Raw genomic sequence first — 25,996 nt, forward strand, 5'->3', positions numbered from 1 at the left:
GGAGAGAGATGAGAGGAGGAGAGGAGAGAGAGAGAAGGAGATGGGGTAGAGGGAGGAGGAGAGGAGAGAGAGAGAGAGGAGGAAGAGCGTGGAGGAGAGGAGAGAGGGGGAGAGAGAGAGAGCGGAGAGGAGAGAGAGTGAGAGAGAGAGGAGAGAGAGCGAGGAGAGTAGAGAGTAGATAGAGAGAGAGAGAGAGAGAGAGAGAGAGAGAGAGAGAGAGTAGAGAGAGAGAGAGAGAGAGAAGAGAGAGCGAGAGAGAGCGAGAGAGAGAGAGAGAGAGAGAGAGAGCGAGAGAGAGAGAGAGAGAGAGAGAGAGAAGAGAGAGGAGAGAGAGAGAGAGAGAGAGAGAGAGAGAGTAGAGAGAGAGAGAGAGAGAGAGGCGAGAGAGAGAGAGCGAGAGAGAGAGAGAGAGAGAGTATCTATCTCTCTCTCTCGATCTCTCTCTATCCTATCTCTCTCTCTATCTCTCTTCTCTCTCTCTCTCTCTCTCTCTCTCTCTCTCTTCTCTCTCTCTCTCTCTTCTCTCTCTCTCTTCTCTCTCTCTCCATACACATACATAAAAAAAGTTTGAAAAAAAAAGAAAAAAAAAACAGAGAAATTTGGTAAAAGCTTCATCGTTCCTTCGGCAAAAGAAGAAAAGCCTGGGTATGATCGTCGTCGACTTCTTGTTGTCTCTGGCAGCAAGATCTAACACCTTAATCACAGATCTTAGAAATCAGACAAATGAATTTCGCTAAACAAAAAAAAAAACAGATCTGAATCGAGAGACTTAGCAGCGCGAGGTACTCGAGCGATTCTCCCGACGGGGAATTGGAGAACCGGCTTTGATCAATTTCGAAACCGGTTTGGTCTCTGGGCGGTGGTTTCTCCATTGCACAGAAATGAGATTGAAAGATTTACAGAGAGAGCTTTAGTGGAAGAAAGGTTGGAGATCTGTATTCTGACAGTAACGGTCGTCTTCTTCTTCAGTGTTTTTTTTTATAGGCGTTGATCAGACATCAATTTAATTGGAGAAGAAGAAAGGAGGAGGAATAATGGTTTGGTTTTGTTGTCTGATTATAGTGTGTTTGGAGTTTGGTTTTGTTGTCTGATTAAAAAGTGTTTTTGTGTCTTGGTGTGTTGCATATTTATAGAGAAGCTGTCGCGTTACCGTAACGGCTATATTTCTCTCGAGTTTTGAGTCTGTTTCGATCGCCACAAAACGCGTGCGCTCTCTTCTAACGGTAATAATTTTGGAATCGAACCGGTCTTGCAACCACCTAAACCAGTCTTGCAAGTTCTTCTCGAAGTTAATCTAAAGACAGATCTTTGCTTCTTGTTTTTCCAGTTCTAGACAATTTGCGGGGTTGAACATGAAGCAAACACATTATGTAATAATACAGCATACTAGGTTAGGTGGAGTTTCAAATGTATACATTTCACGTAAAAATAAACTTTGAGAGCACGATTGATTGTGCTGATTTTTCGGTTAAGAATAGTTTTCTGTACTTGATCTGGTTGAATTTTTTTTTTACATTTTGGTGTTTCGACATTTTCATGAGTTAGTATGTAATCAAGACTCCTTTTGTTTGATGCGTTGCGGTGGGTTGTTACTACTATTGTATCAAAAAATATACTGAAGCTCGGCGGTACTTTAGGTAAATATGCAGGCTTGATCAACTCTAGTAGGTAGGTGTAGTATATAGTACGTATATGACCCGGTTCTCCATTTTCTTCGAATATGGTCTTGCAGCAAAGCAACGAATATAGATGGCTCATTCCATTCATCCAAGAGACTATTACAATATATTTTATAAAGAGTCTACACACTTCTGCCTCCCTTATTTTCCAGTATGGCCCAACAACGATACAGAGAATCAACATTCATATAGTTTATTAATGTGTGAAGGGACAGCCGTGTTTCTCTGCAGTGTTGTCTCCACTGTCTGTGGTTTTGGTCTCTAATATAGGAGGTCCCTTGAGCAGTCCCCCGAACAGCTCTCCTGGATCATAATAAATCTCAATCTCCTCTGCTCTAAGCAGTTCATCAACCTGTAGAGAAAGAACCGCTAGATGTAACCACTGAAAGATTGTGAGGGACGGACACAGATTATGTTTCAGACATACCTTTAGAACTCCTAGGCCAAGGAACTGAACCATTTCCCCAGTAGGAGCGTGACTTTTGAAATCTCCTTCAAAGTATCCCCAGTGTCTAAACTTGAAGGCTATATTAGGCGGCCCTGAGTACACAGAAAGTATCTCAAAAGCAAACCCACGTGGTAAAGCAGATCTAAAGGCGTCATGTGATGACTCAAAGCTCTCTTCCTCTGGCTTATAGTACTGAAACTCTCCAGGCAGAGAGGTCTTGAGCAAAGCATTGTAACTCCCAAGCCTAAGTGTTTCTTCAGCCGATAATCCTTCTCTCCCTGATTAAAAGAAAAAACAGTTCAATATTTGTTTGGTAATTATACAACTTGAAGATCATATTGATAGGTGTTTGTGGTAGTTACCATTGACAAAGAGCTTAAACTTATCAGGGTTTATAGTCTTGAAGTCTTGTAAACGGATCTTGTGTGAGAACTCCATCTCCCATGACTTGATCGCGTTTTGAACCGTCTCTTCCAAGGACCCTTCTGGCCATACCTGTGATCGAAACCAAACACTAGCAATAGATCAGATATACAGATTTTGAATTTAGCACATGCATAAATAAAATGTTAAAAGTTAACCGAAGGACCTTTGTCTGGCCTTCTTCAAAGAGCTGGTTCACAAGATCAAAAGCTGGAGGGTGACCATACCTCCACTGGACCTCTCCTACATCGTTAAGGACTGATCTATACTTGTCTCTCTCTTCCCTAGTAGCCATATTAGCTTTTGATGTAGAAAGAGTTAAGCTTAGTTGTCTCTTTTATAATCTCACGATACACGTTGACAATCAAGAGAATAGTGTTTATTGTGTGTGAATACTCATGAATCCTATTTACTTAACCTCACTAATTTGACGTAATGAAGTTGTTAAGAGTCACCATCACATTTCTAAATAATATCAGGACTAAGTTGCAACCAATAAGCCACAGTAACTTGTTTGTGTGTCCAAATAGGCTTCTTTTTTATTAATTGAGATAATGACATGTTTGAACACTACAGAGAAAGTCTTTTAGATATATGTTTGCTATATCTATCACGTCAGATGCTGTATGGTCATTATTCTTGACTTTGTCTTGAAATTATTGTGGATAGTGGATACTAGTGAACCATATTAATACCATTAAGATGATGCTATAATATGAAAATGACCACAATTGTTAAAAAAAACGATAGAGAGACAAGAGAGGGTTTGTAAATTACATGGGTTCTTCCTTCTTCGAAGAGCTTGTTCACAGTGTCAAATATCGGAGGACCACCGTACCTCCACCGTGTATTTCCAGTTTTTTCATCGTTCAAGATCGATCGTTACTTATCCGCCGCCAATCTTAGAGACGAAAGGCCACTCTCTAGAGGAGCATCCGCAGAAGAAGCCATTTTCGTGAATTTGCGTGAAGGTTTATGAGATAACTAGATAAGAGAATACTACATATATAGTGACTATCGAGGTATCCTTTTAAGCTAAAGACGATGATGTCAGAAAGAGACAGATGTCACGCTTTGGTCGTAAATACTCATTCGGCGTCACCGCAACCCCATGTGAAGAACTTATAGTAAGCTCCAAGTTAGTTACGGCCTGACTAAAAAAGAATCAATCCTAACATAAGCTACTGAGCCTAACTGGCTACGACATTGCTCATGGACGAATTGATTGTCCAAAGGATCATTCATCGAAACGATTACCATGTGTCGCCACTTCAGTTACATTAAGTTAATCAAGAAAACACAATACTTGTATCTGTTCATTTTCACCTAAGTATTAAAACTTTATCACAAGGAAATCACCATCTATCTACATACAGCCTGTGGTTTTTGTTTTTTTCTGAGCAGAAGGTAAACCAAAGAGAATGGAGGAGAAGACAAACCATGTGCATGCAAACACTAATTAATTTACTGTATGTAACGGACAGGATCAAGTCAAATATATATACTTCGCTCTCTTTTTCTCATAGAGTAACCTTACATGAACATGCGAAATAGCAACCAGAGATAAACTATTTATATTATCTTCAAAAAACCTTGCGTGAAATCACTGTTAATCATCAGACATTAACAGTCAAATTTATCATCAATGTTACCTTTTAAAAGTCCAAAAGAAGCTGAGGAAGAATCCTCTCCAAATGACTCGCTTCAATCTTATCCATCCCCTCAGCTTCCGCAATTATAGCCGCGCGCTGCACAGCCTCTGCAATTGCAAATAGTAAAAACCCTTTAAACAACATGAGTAACTGAGATTACCAAAACCAATGATGGAGATAACATATGAACCTGAGACAAAGCTCTTGAGAAGCTCACAGCTAAGTTTCAGAGCATTCGCGTTGGCTAACACGAATTCACAACACATTCATCAAGCTTCACAACAAAAGACAATTAATAGAGCTTATTATTATTATTATATAGAACAAACCAGAAGCAAGTCTGTTCTTCTTGGATGTTCCCAAAGCAACCTGTTTGCATATACATTTATAGCACCACAGAATGTTAGCTTCAATCACTCGTTTGAACATATCAGAAGATCGTTTTGATGGAGTACCTCAGCGTCTGTAGCATCAATTGCATCACTCCTCTCTCTTTCTGCATTCGCAATCACAGATAAAATCAGGAACAGAGAGGATCAACATAAGCGGATAAACTAGTTGACAACACCTACCGCGAAATCTTCGGGCCCAAATGTGCTTGAAAATGGCGTGAATCAGATCCTAATTCCCATGAAGGTAACAAAAAAACGAGAATCATCGAATGCAGAGGAGAAAACATCGAATGGTAAGGGAAGATGCGAGCAAGAGATTACAGAATCGAAAGCATTGTTGGCGTCCATGGCGTTTCGCGAATATAAGGAATCTTCGACGGCGACGGCGAGCTCCGATGGAGGATTGTAGCGAATGATAATGAAAGACGGAAGAGGGAGACAATTATACCAATATAATACTAAACCGGATTTAACCAACCGAAATTTAATCTTATCCCATAATTAACAAAGATGATACTAAACCGAAATTTCAGTCACAGCCCATGATTAGATATCGGTGCTGTTTGCATCGAGTTTGCGGACGCGGATGATTGCGGTTTCTACCGGTTTTAAGAGATTTGTACGACTTGTTATGCGATTATAGATTGGTGTTTGCTAGATACTTATGACTGGTTAACTAACAAATGCAACAGCGGTTAAATAATAAATTAACAATATTTACATTTTATATAATTATAAAAATATCAAAAATTATAATATTATAATAAATATAAAAATTATATTTAGAAAGTTATAGTTTTAAATTTCAAAAATTATAGAAAATACTTTTATTTAAAAAAATTATAATATTAATTAAAATATAATAGATATATTTTATCATTTTTATAATTTCAATTTAAATTTTTTGTTGAATAATTTTATTTTTGTATTTATATTGTTTTTAAAAAAAAAAATTATCCTGCATATACGCTAGTTGGAACCAACTATTGAATTTATAAGATTTAGAGCGGTTTGAAACGGTTTAGAACGGTTTGAAACGGTTTAGAACGGTTTGAATGATTGTTGCAAAACGCCAACAACCGCAAAAGCTGCCTTTGCGGGTGGTAGCGGGAAAGACAGTCATATCCTAAATCGAATTTTTTAATCATATATATCCGATAATTAACCAAGCTGATACTGAACCGAATTTTAATCATATCTGGTAATAATTAACCAAGGTGAACTAAACCGGCTTTTAACCATATCCGATAATGGTCTAACTCGAACCTATTTGATCCGGTTTTAAATAGTGGAATCGAATTTAAACGTTGTCATTTTGTTTGGTTAAGAAGCGGTTCAGCTCAAAACTACTTATTCCGCCAAATTTATTCTCAAACCGAACTCAACCGAAACTAACCAATCTTCAAATTCAAGATGATTGATCCAAACAACAAAGGCCTTAACCCTCTCTAAACGTATGCTGTATAACGAAAGATCTCAGTCTTCTTTAGGACTTGATACTACATCAACTAGATACTGATTCAACTTCTCTCCAAACGTCTTCGCAGAGAATGACTCAACCACATGCTTCCTCGCTTCACTTCCCATTCTCCTCGCCAGCTCAGGATCCTCGACGAACTTAGCCATCGCCGAACTGAAATCTTCCGGACTCGGTTCACAGAGATACCCTGTTTCTCCACTCTTCACCGTCTCCACGGGGCCACCGCTGTTGCAGGCTATCACGGGTTTGTACGCAGCCATTGCTTCTAATGGAACTATACCGAAATGCTCATCCTAAGCATTTTGAAAATGGTAACATGAGACTCGTGCTTGGAGGAGGAAAAGTGTAAAAAGAATGGCGACTTTACCGTTGGTGTGTAGAGGACGCACAAGCAGGAAGAGAGGAGCTCGTTTCTTTCGGCTGTTGAACAAGATGTGATGAAGCTTACTCGGTTAGAAACTCCTTCTTTCTCCGCTAAGCTTTTGAGCTCCTCCAAGTACTCTACATTCTCTTTCAGCCTTTCGTCATATCCGCCTGAAGAAGAATAGAGAGTTCTTAGAATGCAAAACAGTAAAAACCTTCATTCACTATTAGTATACTATACCAGCAACGGTGAGGGTAACATCATCACTCAGAGTTTGCTTATGTTTGCATAAGATAGCAAAAGCTGAAACAGCTAGATCGATGTTCTTCTTCTTCTCAAACCGGTTTATGGAGAGAAAATTCAACCTGGTCAAGACGGTAAAGAATCTGGATAAATGTTTTTTTTTCCTCTTAATGTTTGGAGCTTAGGGGATGGATATACACAATACTTATGAGCGTGTGGTTCAATGAACTGATCGACATTTACTGCAGGGTAAAGAACAGCAGGGCGGCTTCCTCGCGCGTGAAGACGCTTAAACGTTTTTGCAAATGTCGACGCTGTGAAGTTGCTGTTAACAAGGATCATATCAGCCATTCCTGTGGTTTGTTCTTCGAGAAAGTCAATGGGTTTACGATACATCCTCCTAAGTGGAGTTGTATGCTTAGCTAACAAGAGATCAGGGAAGTGGCAGTAGAACACAACCTAAGATCCAAGTATGTTCTTCAAGATTAAAGCTATAAAGACAAGAATACGATGAGTAAAGCAAAGTTTTTGAATACCTTTGATGATCTTTTGAGTTTCAGCAAAGGGACAACGACTGAGACCTGGTCAGCTAGTACAACATCGAAGGAAGACCATCCCAAGAGAACACAAAGAGCAACGAACAAGCATCTCAAGTAAGCACACACCGCGTGTAGACGGTAGAAGATGTGACGTGGCAGGAAAGAACCATACACCGTTACTTGAAAGATTCCTGTACGTATGTATACACATTACATTATTTAAAATGGTTACAAAAATTTTACATAAGCATTCAATTATAAAATAATCTCAAACACACTCTCTGTAACCTTACCAGAGAGAGTTTCCTCGAAGCATCGAGATTTGTCGTGGTGAGAGGTGAATACATGAACTTTATGACCCTGCGAGGCGAGCTCAACCGCCGCATCGACGATCAATCTCTCTGCTCCACCTGCACAATCAACGCAATTGTGTAAACTCGATCTCTCAAATGCGTTTGTTCGGTGAATCAGGATAAACGAAGAACGTACCGATTCCAAGATCTGGATGTATGATGGCGATGTTCATCTTCTTCGAACCTTCTTTTCTCATTCCCATTTTTGATCTGTGACTTTGCTCACACTGTTCTCGTCTTCAGAAAATTAAAGAGGTGAAAAAGATATTTGACCGGCCCGTCATGGCCCAATATGGGGGTATCATGAGGATCTGCTCGAGGCCTATCTGGTTGGCCCAGAAAAGTTCGATTAATTTTAGTTTTAGTAATTTTATAAACCAGCCCCAGATCTTTTGGAGTTTTCTAAGATTTCACCCAATATCTCTGATTTTAACAAGTTGAACCTCACACATTTAAGTGTCTTATTTCACCCATAATTTCTTCTCTCTTTTTTTTTTTCACCCAAAATTTATGTTATGAACAATTTAGGTCATGAACTTTCACTTTGTGATACTTTCATCGTAATTCTCTTTGTTTTGAATCAAAGTGATAAGAAACGGTTTGGGCTTTTGGATGTTTGTATTTCTTAGAAATTTTCAAATGTTTTAACTTTTAGATGTGTTTTGGATGTTTGATAAGAAACAGTCAACTGTCATATATATTCTGCTTTCACCACTAATCAAGATAGATTTCCACAAAGTCAAAAACAAAGTCAATATACAAGATTGTGAGTAGTTGTGGGCCTTAGTCTACTCCAGCCCAAATTGGAATACATCTTGGCCCAAGTTGTTGACAAGTTCATCTCTTCTCCTTGTGCTACAAAATATCAGAGAAGCACGTGAAGGGAGTGTGAGTCTGTTACGAACAGCTGTGACTCCAAGCAAGGGAGTCATCTTCTTCGTGTGACTTAGAGAGAGAGAGAAAGATCAAGAGAGAGAGAGCTTGGTGAGAGTGAGAGCTTCTCGGTTATCTCTTTGTATTCTGATTCCTCTTCTCTTCTCTTCCCTTCACCTCCTTGTATCTTGAGAGATCCATTGTAAACACCTTCGATCGGTTTGATCGGTTCTAATGGAAAGGCTGAGAGACCTTCTTCTCTCCCGGTGAGTATAGCTCTCTTCCACATCGGAAGAGGAGGTGAACACCGGTCACCAAAAATCTGTGTGTCTCTCTTATGATGTTTATGCTTGTTGCTTGAGAAGTTAGATCTTGTGAACAAACTATTGATACAGGTGGAATCGGGAATCGATTCTCAACAAGTGGTATCAGAGCCAAGGCTAGGCTCAGTGTATCAAGGAGTTCCAGATCTGGCTTCATTATCGAGTTCCAGAGCGAGGGAGGTTGGTTCACGGATCTATCATGGATCGGGTTAACGAAGGATGAATCAGATCTGTTAGGTTCTGTGGAAGCTTCGGTGAAGTTTTTTGTGATGAAGTCTCGTTCGTAAAGATGATTTTGATTTTGGGGTTTCTTGCTTCTGCGACATAGTGTGTTTGAGAAAGAATCAAAGGTTTCATTACGGAAAAGAAGAACCAGATGTATCACGTTCAGGAGATGAAGCGAAAGAATCAGATGATATTTTTTACAGGATCGTGACTTCAAAGGGAATCTAAGGTTTATCTAATCTGGGATATCACAAGCTAAGGAAGAAGAAGAAGAAGGTGCTGGTTGTTCTTGGTAGAAGACACCACAGTTGGAGAAGCAAGGTTCACAGAGAAGAAATCTATTTGGATATGAAGATTTCTGGGTTTATAAACTCATGTGAATCTGTAGAGTATTCTTTCTCCAACGGTTCAGAGATTTTGTGCATTATTGTGAGCTATGGTTTAGTGACTCACAGGTGATGATGCAGAAATCAAGAGATGAAGAGATATCCAGAGACTGAAGCGAGTACGTGAGACGTTCTTAACGTGCGTTTGGTAATGCAGCTTGAGAATGATGTTAAGGTGGAGTTCTTTGCTGATTATTATTGGGATTCAGGTTCATGAAGCATGAGACAAAGTTCTTTGGCTTAAGGAAATGAAATCTGAATCGAATACATCATTACTCAAGTTCAAATCTTGAAGACAAAAGTCTGTTTTTCTACTGCAGTCACAAGTATCTTTGTGATGGTGAATGTTGTTGTTTCTGGTGCTGCTCAGGGTCAACTTATTCAGAGGGAATCAAACCTTAGAAGAACACATATGGTTATCTACTGCTTCTACAAAGGATTAGCCGAAGTTTTACTGGTTTTCAGGTTGTTTGTTTTGGTTGAATCTGGGCGTAGAAGGTATGGTACAGTTGGTGTTCAAGTGTTTTCTGAAGGATAAGCCAAGAATGGCACACATGTGAGTCTCAAGACTAGGGGACTCCCTAGAAATGAGAATTATGTGTGTCGATAATGGTTGTTTCTTATCTTCAGTTAGGTTTCTGGTTTCAGGATTATAAAAAGAGTTGAAGATGAGTATGAAACAAGATGGGTATAGGCTTTGGGGTTTCAAGATTGGTTAAGTTCTAAGAAGGTTGTCTTGCAAGATCAGTCTATGTGTCAATGGTTAGATTCTTGTGAATCAGGAAGCTCAAGTTGTGATGATCAAGGGTCTAAGGAGATCATTATGGAGCTTGGAGCAATTTTGTTCATTAAATGAAAATGGACAAGAAGGCTGGATTTGTTGTGGTTTTATTCACTGCGCTTTAGCGCATATACAACAAATGGTTGGTTCTCATAAGTGAACAAGTCAAGGTTCATTTCAGGAGAACATTGGAGAGTCATCAAGTATAAAGAAAAGCAGAAACAAGTTGTACCTCAAAATGAAGCAGCTGAAGCAAAGAGGAAGGTGTATGAAGAACATACAATGATTTTACTGGAACAAATGTTATTTGTGGTAACGGCAGCTTTCACATTTGGTGAGGTACTGGGAAGTGACAGACGCAAGCTCATAAAGTTTTCAAGTTGTTCGCTTATAAGGTTTCTGCTAAAGTCTTCAATATTTTGACTCTTGGAAAGCTGATGGAGAAAATCGGTGCTACAGAAACTTTGATGAAGAAACAGGTTTCTGGCTCTTGTGCTTCGGGGTAATGAATCAAGAGGAGGTCTGACGTTGCTGGTTATAGGATAATATGGACATGAAGATTCAAGTTTCAGTCTTGCTTAGTGTGAACTATGGCATTGCTCATGGCTTATGTTCTGAAAGTTCAAAGATAGTCATTGTTATATGGGATTCTTGTCTTGGCTGGGAAATCAGAATATTCAGAGCAATGTTATAATTCAGAGAACCATTAGTTCCGAGGGTTTGTATGCAGAATAGTATGCGAAAGAGTCAGATTATCTGAGGCTACAATAAGAAGGTGTCTTATCAGTTTGGTGGTACAAAACCAAATTGGGAAGTTTCAACGTAGCGGCAACTCTTGATGGTTCTTCGAAGTATAAATAACTTGGTGAAGTGGCAGCAAAGTGAAGATATAATATTCAAAGTGGGAAGCCATAGTAATCAGTTAATTACACTGACAAGTGGAGCTGAGTGTGAAAAACACTAAAGGTCTGAAATATTTTTGGTTCCTGGTGGAGTTTCTACAAGTATTGTAGTGTGCATCAAAATGTGATTTTATGGCTTCTGGGGGAGCATTAAATTTCAGAAGTGTTCTCAAGATACCTTCATCTTGGTAACGGTATGAGATTTCTAAGTCAGCTTACACATGAAGAGTTAAAGAGATTCAGCTAGTTCACTGTGGTACACTGAAGAGAGGGTTGAGAAAAAAGGAGCAGCTTGTTATGGATTCTTAGAAGAAGAATTGAAGGAGACAAAGAGCGTGTGCTGCAGCCTGCTGGGAAGTATCAGAGTTTTCTGTGCTAGTAATATGATAATACAAGCTGCGTTCGGAGTGAGAACAAGTAATGTTCTTAGTCATCATTTAAACATCAGAACGAGACTCAAGGAGGGATCTTCTCAAGTACACTTAAAGAACTACAAGTGATTGAGTATTTTTATGCCGTGGTTCCAAGTGAGACTGGTGATGAAGAGAAAGACTCCGGTATAAGTCTATGGTTCTTTGAAAGGGGCAAGGGATTTTTCTGGTGACTTGAGATATGGAGATTTGCTACAGCAAAAGTGTCTCATGAATATTCTCAGGAGTATCACAGAGTGTTTTACAGCAGGAGGTGACATCAAGAGTCCTTTGATTGATGTTGAAGTTGCTGTAAAATGGTGTTTTTCTCACAGGTTGTGAGGATGAGGCAGAGTAAAGAAGCTAGCAGTGGTTAAAATCTATTATTGATTTGGTTTCAATAGTGCAGAAGGGTTTGAACAAGATTAAGCAGAGAGATTTGTTTCAAAAGTCTTCTTAGCAAGGTGGAGCTAGGCGGCGTGTTCTGTTGGTAACAACGGCGGAGCAAAGTGATGCTTAAAGTTCAACCAAGTAACTATTGGATTAAAGACTGTCTCAAGAACTGAAGCATGTGTGATTCAGGTGAGAATCATGGCTTACTTCAAGTCAAGGAGGGACAATGGTTTTTTGGTTTTCTGCAGTCAGTTCAAATTAGCATCAAAATCAGTCTTTGGCGGGGTGAGAGGTGATCTACATCTACAGCAACAGGTTTATGACATTATGTCATAGGAAATGTTTTATGAGCTGATCTATACTAGTTAAAGGAAAAGCTTATGGAGGTGGTTGCTGAGTTAACAGTATTGGGATATTAAATCTGTTAATGGGATTGTTGTGTGGTTATCTCGTCTTGTTCCGGGTTATGGAATGTGCCAAAGAGGATCATTGAAGAAGTTGATAACAATAGGCTTTGTTATGCAACTAAAGAGGACATGGGAAGGCTAAAGATTGGTGTTGTGATTTATGTGACAGCAGGAATTCTTTGGCTAATGTCTGGTACATTGATGGATGCTTAAGAGAGTGAAGACTGGGATTGTGGAAGTTAAAGCTGAGTTTCTAAAGGTTCTAAGAGGCAGCTTTAAAGGTGTTTGTTTGGTTTAAAACTCAAGAGGAGAACATGGAGGTGTTATTGTCTCAGGAACTCTGTGGTCAAATAGAGTGAGCTTGTTAAAGAAGGACTGATGTTCAAGTGTGGAGGTTGAATGTAAGTATAGAATCAGATCATATGATTCTAAGAATGGCTTACAAGATATCTGCTTATATGGAGTCAAGGAGAGTATATGGTATCAAGTGAAGAAGTGAAGACACTAGCTTCAAAGGTTTCAGAAGAGATCGTTGGAGAAAGTGATCAGAGTTGATATTACCGATTGAGATCGGGGTTGAGCTTATCACTGGAAATGGAGTGTAGTGTAGCTGACTAGGCCCAAGGTGGAGATTGTGATTAGTTGTGGGCCTTAGTCTACTCCAGCCCAAATTGGAATACATTTTGGCCCAAGTTGTTGACAAGTTCATCTCTTTTCCTTGTGCTACAAAATATCAGAGAAGCACGTGAAGGGAGTGTGAGTCTGTTACGAACAGCTGTGACTCCAAGCGAGGGAGTCATCTTCTTCGTGTGACTTAGAGATAGAGAAAGATCAAGAGAGAGAGAGCTTGGTGAGAGTGAGAGCTTCTCGGTTATCTCTTTGTATTCTGATTCCTCTTCTCTTCTCTTCTCTTCACCTCCTTGTATCTTGAGAGATCCATTGTAAACACCTTCGATCGGTTTGATCGGTTCTAATGGAAAGGCTGAGAGACCTTCTTCTCTTCCGGTGAGTATAGCTCTCTTCCACATCGGAAGAGGAGGTGAACACCGGTCACCAAAAGTCTGTGTGTCTCTCTTATGATGTTTATGCTTGTTGCTTGAGAAGTTAGATCTTGTGAACAAACAATTGATACAGGTGGAATCAGGAATCGATTCTCAACAAAGATCTTCATAGTAGTCTTTTGGATAGTTGCTTGCTTTAATATGTGTATTGTGAATGTACAAAAACTATCATAGGCACCGTTTGAATACATATACCTTTTTTCCACTAGTAGTCATCTCTCTTCTTCATTGATGATGATAAGCTGATAACTCATTGAGAGATGATTTGTTGGGTGTCGAGTTCTCCTCCTCTCCTTAGAACTCGAATGGCTGTGATTTTTTCCACTGGCTCGTGGTCAAGGACGAGCCTGAAGCTGGTGCTACGAGATGAAATCATTGATGACTACATCAAAACTCTTGCCCAAATTGTTGGCATGTACTTCTTTTGCCAATGAAATCTTAATCTTCCATACATTTTTTTGTCTGTTCTAATCTGTGATTATTAAGAAAAGGCTAAAAAGAGGATGTACTATGTATCCTCGAGGTGCTACTATGCTTTTGGAGCATTGGTTCCCCAATCTTTGGTGGATAAAATCAAGTGACTTCTAAAGGTTAAATGGGTATTACCAGACTCATACTCAGAGGAGAAAGATTACGGTGGTAAGACTCATTTTGAATGAGTTTGATTACTTGTAGATGAATTACACGTGAATTAATTGATTATATTCTTCTTATGTGGTTTGATTAAGATAATTAAATGATTATGCGAATTGCTTATTTTGTCTTTTCTAAAACTGTAGGTGGTTCTTTGACGGTAAGGCTTTTGCCTATTAGATATCATGAGCTTTGGTATCAGAACAACAAGAAGGAGCACAAGTCACGCGAGGACAGTGGTTTCATCGTGAGGAAAAATCTGATTGAAGACCATGAAAGAATCAAGAAACGATGGGATCTGAGGATGAGTGTGGTTGGAGGCGAAGCCACGTTTGCGAGGATGTTGAAGCTCGGTATTCATCCATTTGCAGGAAGTGGTGACAACATAGGGATGAAATGTTTGTTTGTGAGGTAGCTCACGCCGTTGAGTGGATGTTGTGTACGTGGGCAACTTTGGCCATTAGCCACGGTCAGACTAGCTACGCTTTTGTCACCTTCTCTGAGGAAGAAGATATTTTTGACGCTGTCTTGGAGCTGGGGAATCGAGGTGGGACCCGAGGTCGGTAGAGGAGGATAAAACCATTTACAATCAACATTCAAAATGTCATACCACTCAATTTTTTCAATCGTTAAGATCTAATGTATTGCTGGTGGTGCATGAGTATTACTTTTTCAATTGATAATAAATCTCTAAATACAAACAAATAAATATCCTGCAGAGATCTAGTTACTCAAAAATCAAATAAAAAGATAAATTAATACACCATAATAATCAAGGTTTGGTATTAACACTTAAGTTTCCGGATTCAAATCTAGTTTCTGTCTTACTATGACTAAATTAGGCAAATACAGCTTAACTATCAGCGCCCATTATATGCATAAGAGACCGAAGGTTATTTATCTCCAGAAGGTTGTTCCTCAAACCGTTAACTCAAGTTCAATGTTAGCACAATTGATTAAAACCATTTACAGAGAGATTGATTACTTCTTACTTCCTAACAGAAATTGGAAGTCTACATTTGATTAAATTGTGATATATGGGCCATGATTATTCATAATTTTAATCATACATATATATATCCGTTTCCATCTTATATTACCAATAAAAATTTGATATAGTCTTAGTTCCAAAGACTAAAGCTAATTAAAACGCCATCGGAGCAGGCTTTGCGCATGCATGACCAACTACACCGCAACAGTCGCATACAGCCATACGTACATACATGTTTAAGGATAGTCTAAACTCTTGTCTATAATACACGACTAAAAGTAATTATGTATGTTTGAAAAACAAACTCTACAAAATCATTATTAAACACACACAAAAATATACATATCATAACTAACTTTAATGAGCAAACTGACACACTTAAGATCGAACAAAGAACCAGCCGCAAGATACTAATTAATTTGCCAAGAACAAGTGATAAAACCTATATAATATATAGATGATGTATATATTTCATTTGATATCCATATTACCGCAATAGATGTGTTTTGTATGTATATACATTCATAAATACATGTACACTTACACCTAGCTAAGCCAAAACTAGGGTTTTCTGGTGTACGTGTGTATTATATACCCTCTAGGGTTTACAGTGTAATATAGTAAATTGAGCCGATCTACGTCACCATATATATCACCATACGTATAGTTAACAAAGTGATTATGAGTCACATTATTCACATATTATATATGAAATGATCAGATAATTAAGATGTAGTTAGGTCATTAAAGAATTTATCATCAAATTCACCATTCACATGTTAGTATATGATCTTAGTTTGGCGTATAAAACTACAGTCTGCAACAAGAGCGTTCTATCCAGATCTATTTAACGTTTATATATGTATAGAATTCCAAAAAGATCATAAACGTTGTAATTAATTGAAAATTATAGAGATTAAATATAGAGAAAAATAAAATGCTTACCACTAATTAATCCCACATTTGTTTTTATTATGTTTTTTGTTTGCTTGCTAAGATGGCAAGTTGGAGCTACTAGTCCCTGTAGTACCATCTCCACTCTTCATAGGATTCCTCTTCTTCTTCTTCCTTTTCTTGTACGGAACCCCTCTTGCCTTGGCCTGTGAATCTCTCACTTCCCTAAGAAAAACCCTGATACCACCGCCGGCAAACGGGTTTCTCTCCGGCAACCCTCCGTTCTCCTCGTAAGCCGCTCTCAGCCGTCCGATCAAAGCATCTAAACTCCCCCACGCTTGCTTTAGAGGACAGTTACACTGTCCCGCCGGTTCAACTTGTCCGAAGAAAACACATCCATGGACATGAACTTTTGTCTTTCCGAACTGGTCAAGATACTGTAGGAAGTCTAGGATGTGGTTCGAACCGCACTGTGAGATGTGAACCGGTGGGTGCTGGTTACGAAGGTATTGGCAAAACGTGTTCCAGTCTCGCCGTTTCTGTGACTCGTACCGGCTTAACGCTGGTAGGTTAGGAGGTGATTGTGGTTGTTGCGGTTGTGGTTGAGAGGACGATCCTTCTGCGATGCCTTTTCCTTTGTTGCTCGGACTAGCCATGGATTCGATCGGCTCTTTTTGGTTTCTTGGTCGATGATAATCACTACATGACTAGTACATATGATTCATAAGATTTTTCCTGATTTTCTCTTTTTTAGTGTTTTGGGTATTTTAAGGAGAAGAAAAGAGGAATATAGAGAAACTATTGTCAATGATAGTGGAGAGACCTTTAGAAAATTTTGTACATTAAGTAGAAATAATATTATTATTATATTCTTGCAAAAATTATTTGATGGGAATATATATATTTAGATACATACGTAGCATCAAATCAACATAAGGGTTAAAAAGCAGGAGGTAAGATGAATAAAATGTAAGAAAAAATGAGTCAAACACATTTTATTATCTTTTGTCAAAATTACCATACAAAGATTTTTTTAATTTTTTAATTTTTGAGAAACTAATGAAAGGATCATTTAACTTTATTTCATCCAAGATAAATGATAAATTTTGTGTGAAATTAATGAAATAAACTAGTTCACATGATTTAATATATAAAATAACAATCTAGCTTAAAACTAGAATTTTATATTTTTAAAATAACAGTCTGATATTCTTTAAATAACCAACCTCGAGTAAATCGTTTTTAATTAGCCAGCTCGTTTTTAGTTAAGTATAAAGTGTGATAACATTTCAGATCAAACATATGTAAAACGTTTAGTAAAAAAAACACAGATGTAAAACGTAGATTATATTTTAACCAAAAAAAACGTAGATTATATATAGCAAAGTATAATGCAAATTAGGTTGATGATGTTTTGGAATATCGGGTTAATTAGTGATAGATGAGGGAGACAGGAGATGGGAGCCACAAGAATGCTTTAGTTCTTTCATTTTCAATCGGTAGACCTATTATATTCTTTTCTCTTCCTTTGATCTGTACGATTAGCATTTAAGTATTGTTATCTATTTACTTTATTTGAATATTTGTTGCCATTAAAATTATAATTATGTTTATATTCAGCTTAGCAATCATTGTCATCAATCGAATATTGCCGCCCTACTATGTGTAAACAAAAGAAAAAAGATACTTGAAAAGGATAATTAACACACTGTTTTAAAATTTTGTTACGCATAAAAACTGAATACAGATATGGTCTAATTAGAAATTTCAAATATCAGTATTTTCACGTTATACTTTACTCGTATATCGTATTTACTTTACCCATGCAGGTAAGAAGGAAAAAACTATGTAATTGTATTTAATGGATACATAATGTAGCAGACCCGTAAATAAGCCCAACTGACCTTGACTTACGTCCCTCTTCGTCTAAATATTATGTTCAAACAAATACGATTTTTCTCGCTCAATACGATTTTTCTCAATAAGGACCAAAAACAAATAAAATCTATGCAGGTCCCAGTCCCAAAGATCCGCAATGGACGCTTGCATTTGCTTATTTTAAGTTTTGTCATCTACATATTTTTATATTTTATTATATTAATATGTTTAAGGATAGTTGTTTACTTGTTTTTAGATGCCACTAAGGGAGGCACTAACCAATCATATTTAGAAATTTAACTGGGTGCAAGTGAGAACCTTTGTTGATTCCTTGTTTATAATGAAATCCATTACTACCTACTCTCCTATGTTTTTGAGTCTTCTAAATTCACTGAAAATTCATATTTTTGTTAGTTTTGTGTTTTTTCTTACTCAATTCAAATAAGAAAAAAATAATACAGAGTAATCAGTCGAAAATGGTCCCACGGAAATCAAATCATTAACTAATAGAATTATGAAAATGTACAACAATGTCGAGTTGTCTCGATATTCTTAATGTAAAACCATTAAATGCATGTTCTGAAAAGGGAAAACAAGTATATTTTTGTCTAAATATGAAAATGTACAACAATATCGAGTTGTCTCGATATTCTTTCTTGGATCGTAACAGAAGCAAAAATAAATCTATAGACATAATTAATACTCATATAGAAAACAAAGCCTATAGAAAAAAAAACAAAGCCTATGACTTTTAGAATTTAGATTAAACAAAGGAAATACATTTATTAAACGGTGAAGTTTATCAAATCATTACAAAACACATCGATTATTCATTAAATCTCTTACAAATTCATATGGTAAAATAATCTCAAATGAAACACACTAATACTTAATGTAAGCAACAGAAGAAGTGTTGGCGTCTTTGATGAGCGTACCAAGAAGAGGAGCAAGCAAACATTTCTTGTCCTTCTCCTTATAGAAGTAACCCAAACACTTGCAATCACGATCACACTTAGCCTTACAATCGTTCACAGAAGTTGGGCCTTGTCCATCATTAACATAAGGCCCAGTAAAATGTTCAACGCCGACGATCTTGTAGTAATTCACGGCCTTACCTTTGCCTCCACTACAAAACTGCGTCGCTTTAGGTGGTGAGCATTGGTCGCTCCATCCTAGTAACCCCTTGGGTGTAGGGCACGCAACGCACATTCCACGGTCGCAGTAACCGTAGTCGCCGCAGAAAGACGGTAAGCCGCATTGTCGGACGAAGTAAGTGGAGAAAAAGGAGAAGGACTCTTCCCATGTGAGGTACGTTGCTGGGTCGAACCACGAAAAGGCCTTGAGGCTACCGTCGGAGCCGAGTCTGAGGTACGAGATGGTTCCGTTGTAGTTGATTTTGTTTAGGTTAAGAGTTCCATCTCCGCTTCCGATGGGTCGGGATTGAAGCAACCGGCGGTTGTTACCTGCAGGCCGAATCAATATTATGAATATTAAAAATAAAAATAATAATGATAATATGAATATTGTGGGGGAAAATATTTGGATTTCTAAAAGTAATATATTTTTTAAAAAGTTAAGTTATGTTTTCAAATATTATAATAGTATTATTATAGAATGTATGATTAAAAAAAAATATTTTCATATAAATTCTTTTTAATATCTTTTTTTTGAAAATGTATATTTAATTTTTTTTGAAACATTTAAATATTAAGAAATGGAGGACCTGGATTAGTTGTCGTTGTTGGTTGTGGTGCGGGTTCTAGGAGGAGCTCATAAGCTGACGGCTCCGTTAAGTTGTCGAACTCCCTTCTAACGGCAAACGTCACGGTGCCGCGGAAGTCATGGTTCGGCCATCCGCCGTATACTAACGGCTGACCTGTTTTGTTGACGTACATGGTTAAGCCTTTGTTGTCAAGAACCATACTGTAGGGACCGTCTGAACCGTCCATGTCGGATTTACGGCTAACGAGTTTGTTAGCTCCGTTGACTTTAAGTGATTGTCCGGTGAGGAGTGTGTCGGTGGGGTGGTCGAAACTCTGCCACACAAACTTGCCGTTTTTGTCGTGTAGCACGATGTTGCCGTTGGGTAAGATTTCGAAACCAGTGACGCCTTTGTTGGCCGTGTTGGTCTGCCACTTGACTTGCCCGTTTGACTCGGCGAGGACTAGGTTACCGTTGCGTCCGAGCGAGAGAGTTGCGTTTTCACCGACGGGGTTGTTGCGGTTCGCGTCCCAGATCCAACGCATGAGTGACTCTTCGCTTCTGAGTCCGACACGGAGGGCTAGGACGTAGGCGCTAGGGGTAGTGTTGTAGAACAAGAGCTGGAACGGTCTTGTGAAGAAGCTCGCGTTGGGTGAGGAGATGAATCTGTAGCTAGCGTCGTACTCGGTGATGTAGTCGCCGAACTCGTCGTTGTTTACGACTTTAAATTGTTTCTCTGGTGGGACTTGGGCTGTGGCCACTGAAACAGTGGCAATGGCGAGTGCCACGATTAGAAACCGAAGCATGATTGGTTTGCTCTTTTCTCTTTTGTTTTGAGCTTTGGAGTAGTGGAGTGTTGATAATGATATGGTTATGTAATAACATTGGGTTTGTGAAGTTATATATAGTTTCTATTGGCTGTATTTGTTTGAAAAGTCAAAGTTGCATATTGCGACTTGACTATACATCTCATTCAAATTCGTGCTGTACAAGTGGGCCGACGGCTGCATTATGATTTTTGGATAAGGTTAATCTGTGTCTACTCAGAAATTCCGAATATTCCCTCTATTACAAATTAAAGTTTTTAAACCTGATAAGTCATAACATATGTATATATATATATATATATATATGTATGATGATGATGATTTATAAGTTTTGTTACTCTTGTGAATCATGTTTGTATAAACTCATGAAATTGTTCAAATATAGATAATGTTAAAAACAACTACGTAAGCTTTACGCAAATTCTATTCATGAAAACTACTCATATAATTTAAGTTAATGATTGAATTAATCTGTTATTTATGAGAAAACAACGAAACTGTACGAGCCTGATGGTGATGGTTGCATAAGGAGACGGGACAGCTTTTGGTATCGAGGTGTTAGGTTATCCTTAGAACACGCAGTTTCTCCGCTTCTCGGATGCTTTTAGATCTGTCCGTCGCATATATCAAACAAAGCCCATCAACACTAACTGCTGACGAAGTATCAACGTTATCTAAATTATTGAGATTATACTGTCGGAAAATATTAATCACATCGATTTGTTATGCTTTTGTGTCTCTATGTAACAATGACAAGACATAAGAAGCTTAACTTTTGGTTTTGATCGATTATATTGATTATAATTCATCTTCGTGGACAGTTTTTTTTATGCATATCATATTAGTTATTTTGTCATTAGTATATGATAAAATTTGTTTCTTGACCCTATCTGTGAATATATTTTCCTTAACAATATCGTTTTCTAGAAGACATCAATCATGATTTCTTTTGTCCACATCTTAGTACATATCTACTGAAGCATAGTTTATGACCTGAATTTGTGGTATTAACTGAAAAAACACAAAGCTGTGGGTTTAATTTCGAAAATCACATTATCCGTTTCTTTTTGATTAAAAAAACATCATAGTCGTGGTTTTGAAGTACACGCATCCAAAAGTAGCTGAGATCTCTAATATTACGGGATATCGAATACATCGAAAACAACATAAATCATAACCATTAAACGTTACAATGTTGAACCGGAACAAGTGTGGAACCTAAACTTTAGCTTGATCCTCACAATAAACTTCAATAGAAGGGAACATGGACTTGACAAGCAGGAGAAAAGAAAACGTCTTGAAAACGTAACGATTCGCTTGACAGCGAGACGTAAGCAGATGAGAATTTTCGATACATCTAAAGAAACACTAATCTGTGACATATTAATAAAAACTACAAAAAATGAAAAACAAACACAATAATAATGTATTCAGTTAAGTATATAAGTATTTGGGTGAAAAAAAAATTTAATTTTTAAAGATAGTCAAATTAGTGAACTAAGGTAGTGATTATTACTCGAAGGTAACTTAAAAAAAAACACATCATATTCTTATGTGAGATTTCTACATTTCTATATGTATTATCTTTTGCATGATACTTAGTAAATGAGAATAATTCCATGGCATATGCTTTAGAATGGATAACTTTAAAAGGTTACTTCACACTTGGCACATCAAATTGGCTTTTTTTTAACACAAACTATATGTTTTACTTTTTTATATCAAATTTAAAATTAATTACTTTTTTAAAATGTTTCAGTATGATATTAGTTACACATATTGATGTGTTTCCATTCATCTACCATTTTTTAATAAGTAAGTTACGGCTAAACGCAAAATCTACCTATTAGAGAATTGTCGTTGAACGCAAAATCTATCTATTAGAAAATTGTATATGATTAAAAACAAATATGTGTAACCAATATCATACTGAAATATTTTAAAACGATAAATCAATCTTAAATTTTAGTTATTTATGATACAAAATTTTAGCAATATTATTGAAAAGTTTCAGAACATAGAAATAATATTGAAATTTTATTTATAATTTCATCGGTTAGAATCAACTCTAAAGAAACCCCTCCATAATTTGTATGTTGCTTCCATAAATAAAGCAACTTAACATGTATACACCATTCAGTTTTAAAGGGTTTTACATTTGTGAATGGTGCATTTGTGAGCCGAGCAGGAATACAGACGGTGGATGTGTTGACGCCAAAGGTGGTGATAGGGTTGCTTGTTGGAGCCATGCTTCCTTATTGGTTCCCTGCAATGACGATGAAGAGCGTGGGAAGTGCAGCTCTTAAGATGGTGGAAGAAAGTGAAGAGGCAGCTCAACACCATCCCGGGGCTCATGGAAGGTACTGCGAAACCAGATTTATGCAACATGCGTGAAGATCTCAACGGATGCGTCCATCAAGGAAATGATTCCTCATGGTTGCCTTGTCATGCTTACTCTTCTCATTGTTGGTTTCTTCTTCGGCGTTGAGACCCTCTCTGGTGTCCTCGCTGGCTCCCTTATCTCTGGAGTTCGGGTAATAATGCTTATGAACTATTAAATAATTCAGGAGGATTCCGTGCACGTTCAGTGAGATAGTTTAGGATTGATACTACTGCATCGAACATGTTGATTGTTGACAAAATAAGAAGAAAAAAAATGATTTGTTCTCTGAAGAAACACAAATCTTAATTAAGAGCAAGTTAATTGAGAGTTGCGATTGTTGATAAAGAGAAAAGGGAAGAAACACAAATGATTTCTGTTTATTCATCTGGGGCAGGGTTTGCATGAGTTTCTTCTGTGCTGCCTTCTCCTGAAGATTGCCCAACATCTGATTTTTCTGGAGAGGAAAGGAAGGTTTTTAGAGGCATACTGATTTGCATACACAACTCAGATGATGTGAGTATCTTTTTACCTGTCGTCACACGCTGATCCGTGAGTATGTTCTTGTTCTTGCATCCAATTTGCCTACAAAATTAAAAAAAAAATATAAATCAAAAGTTTGCAAATCAGTATATAAATAAAGACAACAGTGGTGAACCAACCTCTCTTGAGCAGACTCAATCTCTCCTTCGGGACAGAGACCACATGCTGCTATTATTCTTAAAGCCTCTTGCCTCATTTGTTCCAATTCAGTCACAGATAAGTTGGCCAATGGCCGCTTCCTCTTCATGAGTCTCCCTCTCTCACGCACATATCTTTTTTCATTTGCTTCCACAATGTCTGAGATAGACCAGTCTTCTTCCACGAGGTCTGAGATAGACCAGTTTTCCATTTTTTTTATCTGATACAAAAAAAAATACTGGGTTACTACACTAGCTGCTTCTCCTATATCTAAATCATCAATCAATGGATTTAATTCCAAAATCCCAATTAAAGAAAACTTATAAGGTACGATTATAAATTAGCGTTTAGGATTGATATTGCATCGAACATGTTGATTGTTGACAAAGTTAGGGTTACTACACTAATTTACGGGGCTGCTTATTAGAGGATAACTATCAGTTGTATAGCCTAGATATTATTCCTCGTATATTCTGTTTAGATAAGAGATGATCCCTAGAATCTCTCACATACTTGTACTATATATGTTGATAGCCTAGATATTATTCCTCGTATATTCTGTTTAGATAAGAGATGATCCCTAGAATCTCTCACATACTTGTACTATATATGTTGATATGAATACACACAATCGCTCAAGTATGTGAGAGATTCTAGGGATCATCTCTTATCTAAACAGAATATACGAGGAATAATATCTAGGCTATACAACTGATAGTTATCCTCTAATACTGCTTCTCTCTCCTATATCTAAATCATCAATCGATGGATTTAATTCCAAAATCCCAATTAAATAAAACTTTCCTAGGTTAAGTTTCTACGAGGCAAATGGGAAAACAATACGCTTACTAGATTCGATTACAAACCTGAGAGAAGCGAAATCAGCAGATCAAGGCGAGGAATAGATTCGATCGTCGGGGTTGGGAGAGAATAAGAGAGAATCGGGGGCACGGCACATACAAAAGAAGATCCACTACTATAATTGATAGGATCAAAAACCCAAACAAAACCTTGCTTTCGGTTTGTTTCTTTGTTTCCGGATAAAAAATGGTTTAAAGATTCTCATGTCACTTTTTGACAATTCAATGACAAAGTGATTCAAAAATTCTCATGAAAATTCTACTAAAAATGATTTCAAAGTTCTCACTATATTTTTGGACAATTCATTGACAAAGTAATTCTAAGATTCTCACGTTATCAGTTCAGATTAGGGCCGTTCAATACGACAAAACCGAACCAAACCAAACCGAAATAGATAATATGGTTTGGATTTGGTGTATACCATACAAACCGAATGAATATGATTTTTAAAAAACCGTAGGATTTGGATATGGTTCGGTATATAACCGATAAAACCGAATAAAACCGATCAAAAAATAGAAACATGTAAATATGTATATATTTTATAACGACGTATGAAAATCATAAGTTAATATTTTTGCTAATAACTATTACCATATTATTTACAGTAATAAAAAAGTCATGATTTGTAAAACACTTGAACTATAATTAAATAACAATTCATCGCAAACATGCTTCTTATTTTCTTAGTCTTCTTTTGATCTTTTTGTTTTAATTTAGCATTGACTAAATTGAAATAAAGATTATAAATTTGATGATAACAATTAGTGGAAATTCTTCACAATTTTTTTTTATCTATAAACGAATAGAGTTTCGTGTTTAATAGAAGAAACATGACTTTGATGAACGCTAAATATGAAAGAATATAAAAACTTTTCTTTTGTGCTTTGTGCTTCTGTTTTATTTTTTGTTTTTTTTTATTTTTATTATCAAAATTTTGAGCTTTGGTTTTAATTATAGATTTGATTATTTTATTAGATGATAGAAACATTTTTTATTTTTGTTCTTTTATTTAAACTTATAATATTTTTTAATAAATGAATGTGTTGACAACATGACTCTAAAATTCATATAATATGATCCCAAAATAAAGAATTATGTTTTTTGGTATAAAACCGAATAAACCAAAAACCGACGGTATATAAACCGAACCGAACCGAAGTAAATATGGATTTAGAATGATAGTTGTATTTTATTAACCGAAATACCGAAAAACTGAAAAAACTGAACTGAAACTGAACCGATATCTAGATTGAACACCCCTAGTTCAGATGACAATTCACATGATTTCAAAGTTAAAGCTTTACTGAAATGTATTTCGTTTTTTTTTTATGTATTCAGCTATTACATCTTGTTCATATTTATACAATCAAAGTGGAACCCTGGAGAGCTAGACAGCTGTCTTGATCTTATGAAGCTTCTAAATCAAGGGCTGAGAAATAGTTGTACAATTGTAGACCATTAACGTTGTTTTATGTGCTCGATTGTAACAAATGTTTTAGATTGTAACGTAGAAACAAACAAATACTGACAAAGATAAATTTCAATAAAAAGGCAATTATAGTACACGCATACAACGAAAAAACAACATAAATCATAAACATTAAACGTTACCATGTCAAACCGGAACAAGTATGGAACCTAAATTTGAGCTTGATCTTCACAATAAACTTCAATAGAAGGGAACATGGACTTGACAAAACGAAGAAGAAGCACGTCTTGAAAACGTAATGATTCGCTTGACAGCGACGTAAGCAGATGGGATTTTGAGATTTTTTTATATATCTAGAGAAACACTAATCCGCGACATATTAAA

General features: G+C 37.0%; 6 protein-coding genes and 1 long non-coding RNA gene across 9 annotated transcripts; 1 reads left to right on the forward strand and 6 right to left on the reverse strand.

The window, feature by feature from the left end:
- Positions 1-1,742: 1,742 nt before the first annotated feature.
- On the reverse strand, positions 1,743-3,472 carry LOC106360354 (pathogen-related protein). Of its 2 annotated transcripts, XM_022700219.2 has the most exons (5): positions 3,328-3,472; positions 2,717-2,850; positions 2,490-2,622; positions 2,107-2,405; positions 1,743-2,031 (listed from the first exon to the last, which is right to left on the reverse strand). In XM_022700219.2, the coding sequence occupies exons 2-5, from the start codon at positions 2,843-2,845 to the stop codon at positions 1,876-1,878; spliced, it is 717 nt and encodes a 238-aa protein (XP_022555940.2). In that variant the 5' UTR covers positions 2,846-2,850; positions 3,328-3,472; the 3' UTR covers positions 1,743-1,875. The 2 variants fall into 2 exon arrangements, with proteins under 2 accessions (XP_022555940.2, XP_013655390.2); XM_013799936.3 differs by lacking the exon at positions 3,328-3,472 and having other exon boundaries at positions 2,717-3,079.
- On the reverse strand, positions 3,336-5,067 carry LOC106358627 (protein MHF2 homolog). Of its 2 annotated transcripts, XM_048761578.1 has the most exons (7): positions 4,916-5,067; positions 4,775-4,823; positions 4,658-4,698; positions 4,532-4,571; positions 4,393-4,446; positions 4,203-4,309; positions 3,336-3,473 (listed from the first exon to the last, which is right to left on the reverse strand). In XM_048761578.1, the coding sequence occupies exons 1-6, from the start codon at positions 4,940-4,942 to the stop codon at positions 4,206-4,208; spliced, it is 315 nt and encodes a 104-aa protein (XP_048617535.1). In that variant the 5' UTR covers positions 4,943-5,067; the 3' UTR covers positions 3,336-3,473; positions 4,203-4,205. The 2 variants fall into 2 exon arrangements, with proteins under 2 accessions (XP_048617535.1, XP_048617534.1); XM_048761577.1 differs by lacking the exon at positions 3,336-3,473 and having other exon boundaries at positions 3,994-4,309.
- A 908-nt stretch (positions 5,068-5,975) lies between these two features.
- Positions 5,976-7,829, reverse strand: LOC125589180 (alpha-1,3/1,6-mannosyltransferase ALG2-like). The gene is made up of 7 exons (XM_048761579.1): positions 7,710-7,829; positions 7,514-7,630; positions 7,218-7,411; positions 6,887-7,140; positions 6,679-6,803; positions 6,442-6,608; positions 5,976-6,367 (listed from the first exon to the last, which is right to left on the reverse strand). The coding sequence occupies exons 1-7, from the start codon at positions 7,774-7,776 to the stop codon at positions 6,071-6,073; spliced, it is 1,221 nt and encodes a 406-aa protein (XP_048617536.1). The 5' UTR covers positions 7,777-7,829; the 3' UTR covers positions 5,976-6,070.
- A 510-nt stretch (positions 7,830-8,339) lies between these two features.
- Positions 8,340-14,672, forward strand: LOC125589181. Its single transcript, XR_007325363.1, has 2 exons — positions 8,340-13,973; positions 14,114-14,672. It is a non-coding gene; the product is annotated as an uncharacterized LOC125589181 (long non-coding RNA).
- A 1,116-nt stretch (positions 14,673-15,788) lies between these two features.
- LOC106354673 (protein LIGHT-DEPENDENT SHORT HYPOCOTYLS 7) lies at positions 15,789-16,685 on the reverse strand. Its single transcript, XM_048761581.1, has one exon. The coding sequence runs from the start codon at positions 16,506-16,508 to the stop codon at positions 15,951-15,953; it is 558 nt and encodes a 185-aa protein (XP_048617538.1). The 5' UTR covers positions 16,509-16,685; the 3' UTR covers positions 15,789-15,950.
- Positions 16,686-18,493: 1,808 nt separating this feature from the next.
- Positions 18,494-20,349, reverse strand: LOC106413004 (EP1-like glycoprotein 2). Its single transcript, XM_048761580.1, has 2 exons — positions 19,454-20,349; positions 18,494-19,193 (listed from the first exon to the last, which is right to left on the reverse strand). The coding sequence occupies exons 1-2, from the start codon at positions 20,235-20,237 to the stop codon at positions 18,613-18,615; spliced, it is 1,365 nt and encodes a 454-aa protein (XP_048617537.1). The 5' UTR covers positions 20,238-20,349; the 3' UTR covers positions 18,494-18,612.
- Positions 20,350-22,922: 2,573 nt separating this feature from the next.
- On the reverse strand, positions 22,923-24,289 carry LOC106354669. Its single transcript, XM_013794668.3, has 4 exons — positions 24,186-24,289; positions 23,301-23,539; positions 23,171-23,223; positions 22,923-23,095 (listed from the first exon to the last, which is right to left on the reverse strand). The coding sequence occupies exons 2-4, from the start codon at positions 23,528-23,530 to the stop codon at positions 23,019-23,021; spliced, it is 360 nt and encodes a 119-aa protein (XP_013650122.2). The 5' UTR covers positions 23,531-23,539; positions 24,186-24,289; the 3' UTR covers positions 22,923-23,018.
- Between the last annotated feature and the right edge of the window lie 1,707 nt (positions 24,290-25,996).

The sequence above is a fragment of the Brassica napus genome, chromosome C6 (genome assembly GCF_020379485.1).
Source record: "Brassica napus cultivar Da-Ae chromosome C6, Da-Ae, whole genome shotgun sequence".
Lineage (NCBI taxonomy): Eukaryota > Viridiplantae > Streptophyta > Magnoliopsida > Brassicales > Brassicaceae > Brassica > Brassica napus.

What these genes read in the sequence shown, in the direction of transcription:
- LOC106360354 (XM_022700219.2), bottom strand. Translation starts at nt 2,845, where the DNA reads ATGGCTACTAGGGAAGAGAGAGACAAGTATAGATCAGTCCTTAACGAT. An exon ending in TTGAAGAAGGCCAGACAAAG is followed by an intron (nt 2,623 to 2,716) that starts GTCCTTCGGTTA and finishes TTTCGATCACAG; the next exon opens with GTATGGCCAGAAGGGTCCTT. An exon ending in GTTTAAGCTCTTTGTCAATG is followed by an intron (nt 2,406 to 2,489) that starts GTAACTACCACA and finishes TCTTTTAATCAG; the next exon opens with GGAGAGAAGGATTATCGGCT.
- LOC106358627 (XM_048761578.1), bottom strand. Translation starts at nt 4,942, where the DNA reads ATGGACGCCAACAATGCTTTCGATTCT. An exon ending in TTGGGCCCGAAGATTTCGCG is followed by an intron (nt 4,699 to 4,774) that starts GTAGGTGTTGTC and finishes TTGCGAATGCAG; the next exon opens with AAAGAGAGAGGAGTGATGCA. An exon ending in TCTCAAGAGCTTTGTCTCAG is followed by an intron (nt 4,310 to 4,392) that starts GTTCATATGTTA and finishes TTGCAATTGCAG; the next exon opens with AGGCTGTGCAGCGCGCGGCT.
- LOC125589180 (XM_048761579.1), bottom strand. Translation starts at nt 7,776, where the DNA reads ATGGGAATGAGAAAAGAAGGTTCGAAGAAGATGAACATCGCCATCATA. An exon ending in ACATCCAGATCTTGGAATCG is followed by an intron (nt 7,631 to 7,709) that starts GTACGTTCTTCG and finishes TTGATTGTGCAG; the next exon opens with GTGGAGCAGAGAGATTGATC. An exon ending in GCGTCCTCTACACACCAACG is followed by an intron (nt 6,368 to 6,441) that starts GTAAAGTCGCCA and finishes CAAAATGCTTAG; the next exon opens with GATGAGCATTTCGGTATAGT.
- LOC106354673 (XM_048761581.1), bottom strand. Translation starts at nt 16,508, where the DNA reads ATGGCTAGTCCGAGCAACAAAGGAAAAGGCATCGCAGAAGGATCGTCC.
- LOC106413004 (XM_048761580.1), bottom strand. Translation starts at nt 20,237, where the DNA reads ATGCTTCGGTTTCTAATCGTGGCACTCGCCATTGCCACTGTTTCAGTG. An exon ending in AACAACGACAACTAATCCAG is followed by an intron (nt 19,194 to 19,453) that starts GTCCTCCATTTC and finishes TTCGGCCTGCAG; the next exon opens with GTAACAACCGCCGGTTGCTT.
- LOC106354669 (XM_013794668.3), bottom strand. Translation starts at nt 23,530, where the DNA reads ATGGAAAACTGGTCTATCTCAGACCTCGTGGAAGAAGACTGGTCTATC. An exon ending in ATTGAGTCTGCTCAAGAGAG is followed by an intron (nt 23,224 to 23,300) that starts GTTGGTTCACCA and finishes TTAATTTTGTAG; the next exon opens with GCAAATTGGATGCAAGAACA. An exon ending in GGATCAGCGTGTGACGACAG is followed by an intron (nt 23,096 to 23,170) that starts GTAAAAAGATAC and finishes TTTCCTCTCCAG; the next exon opens with AAAAATCAGATGTTGGGCAA.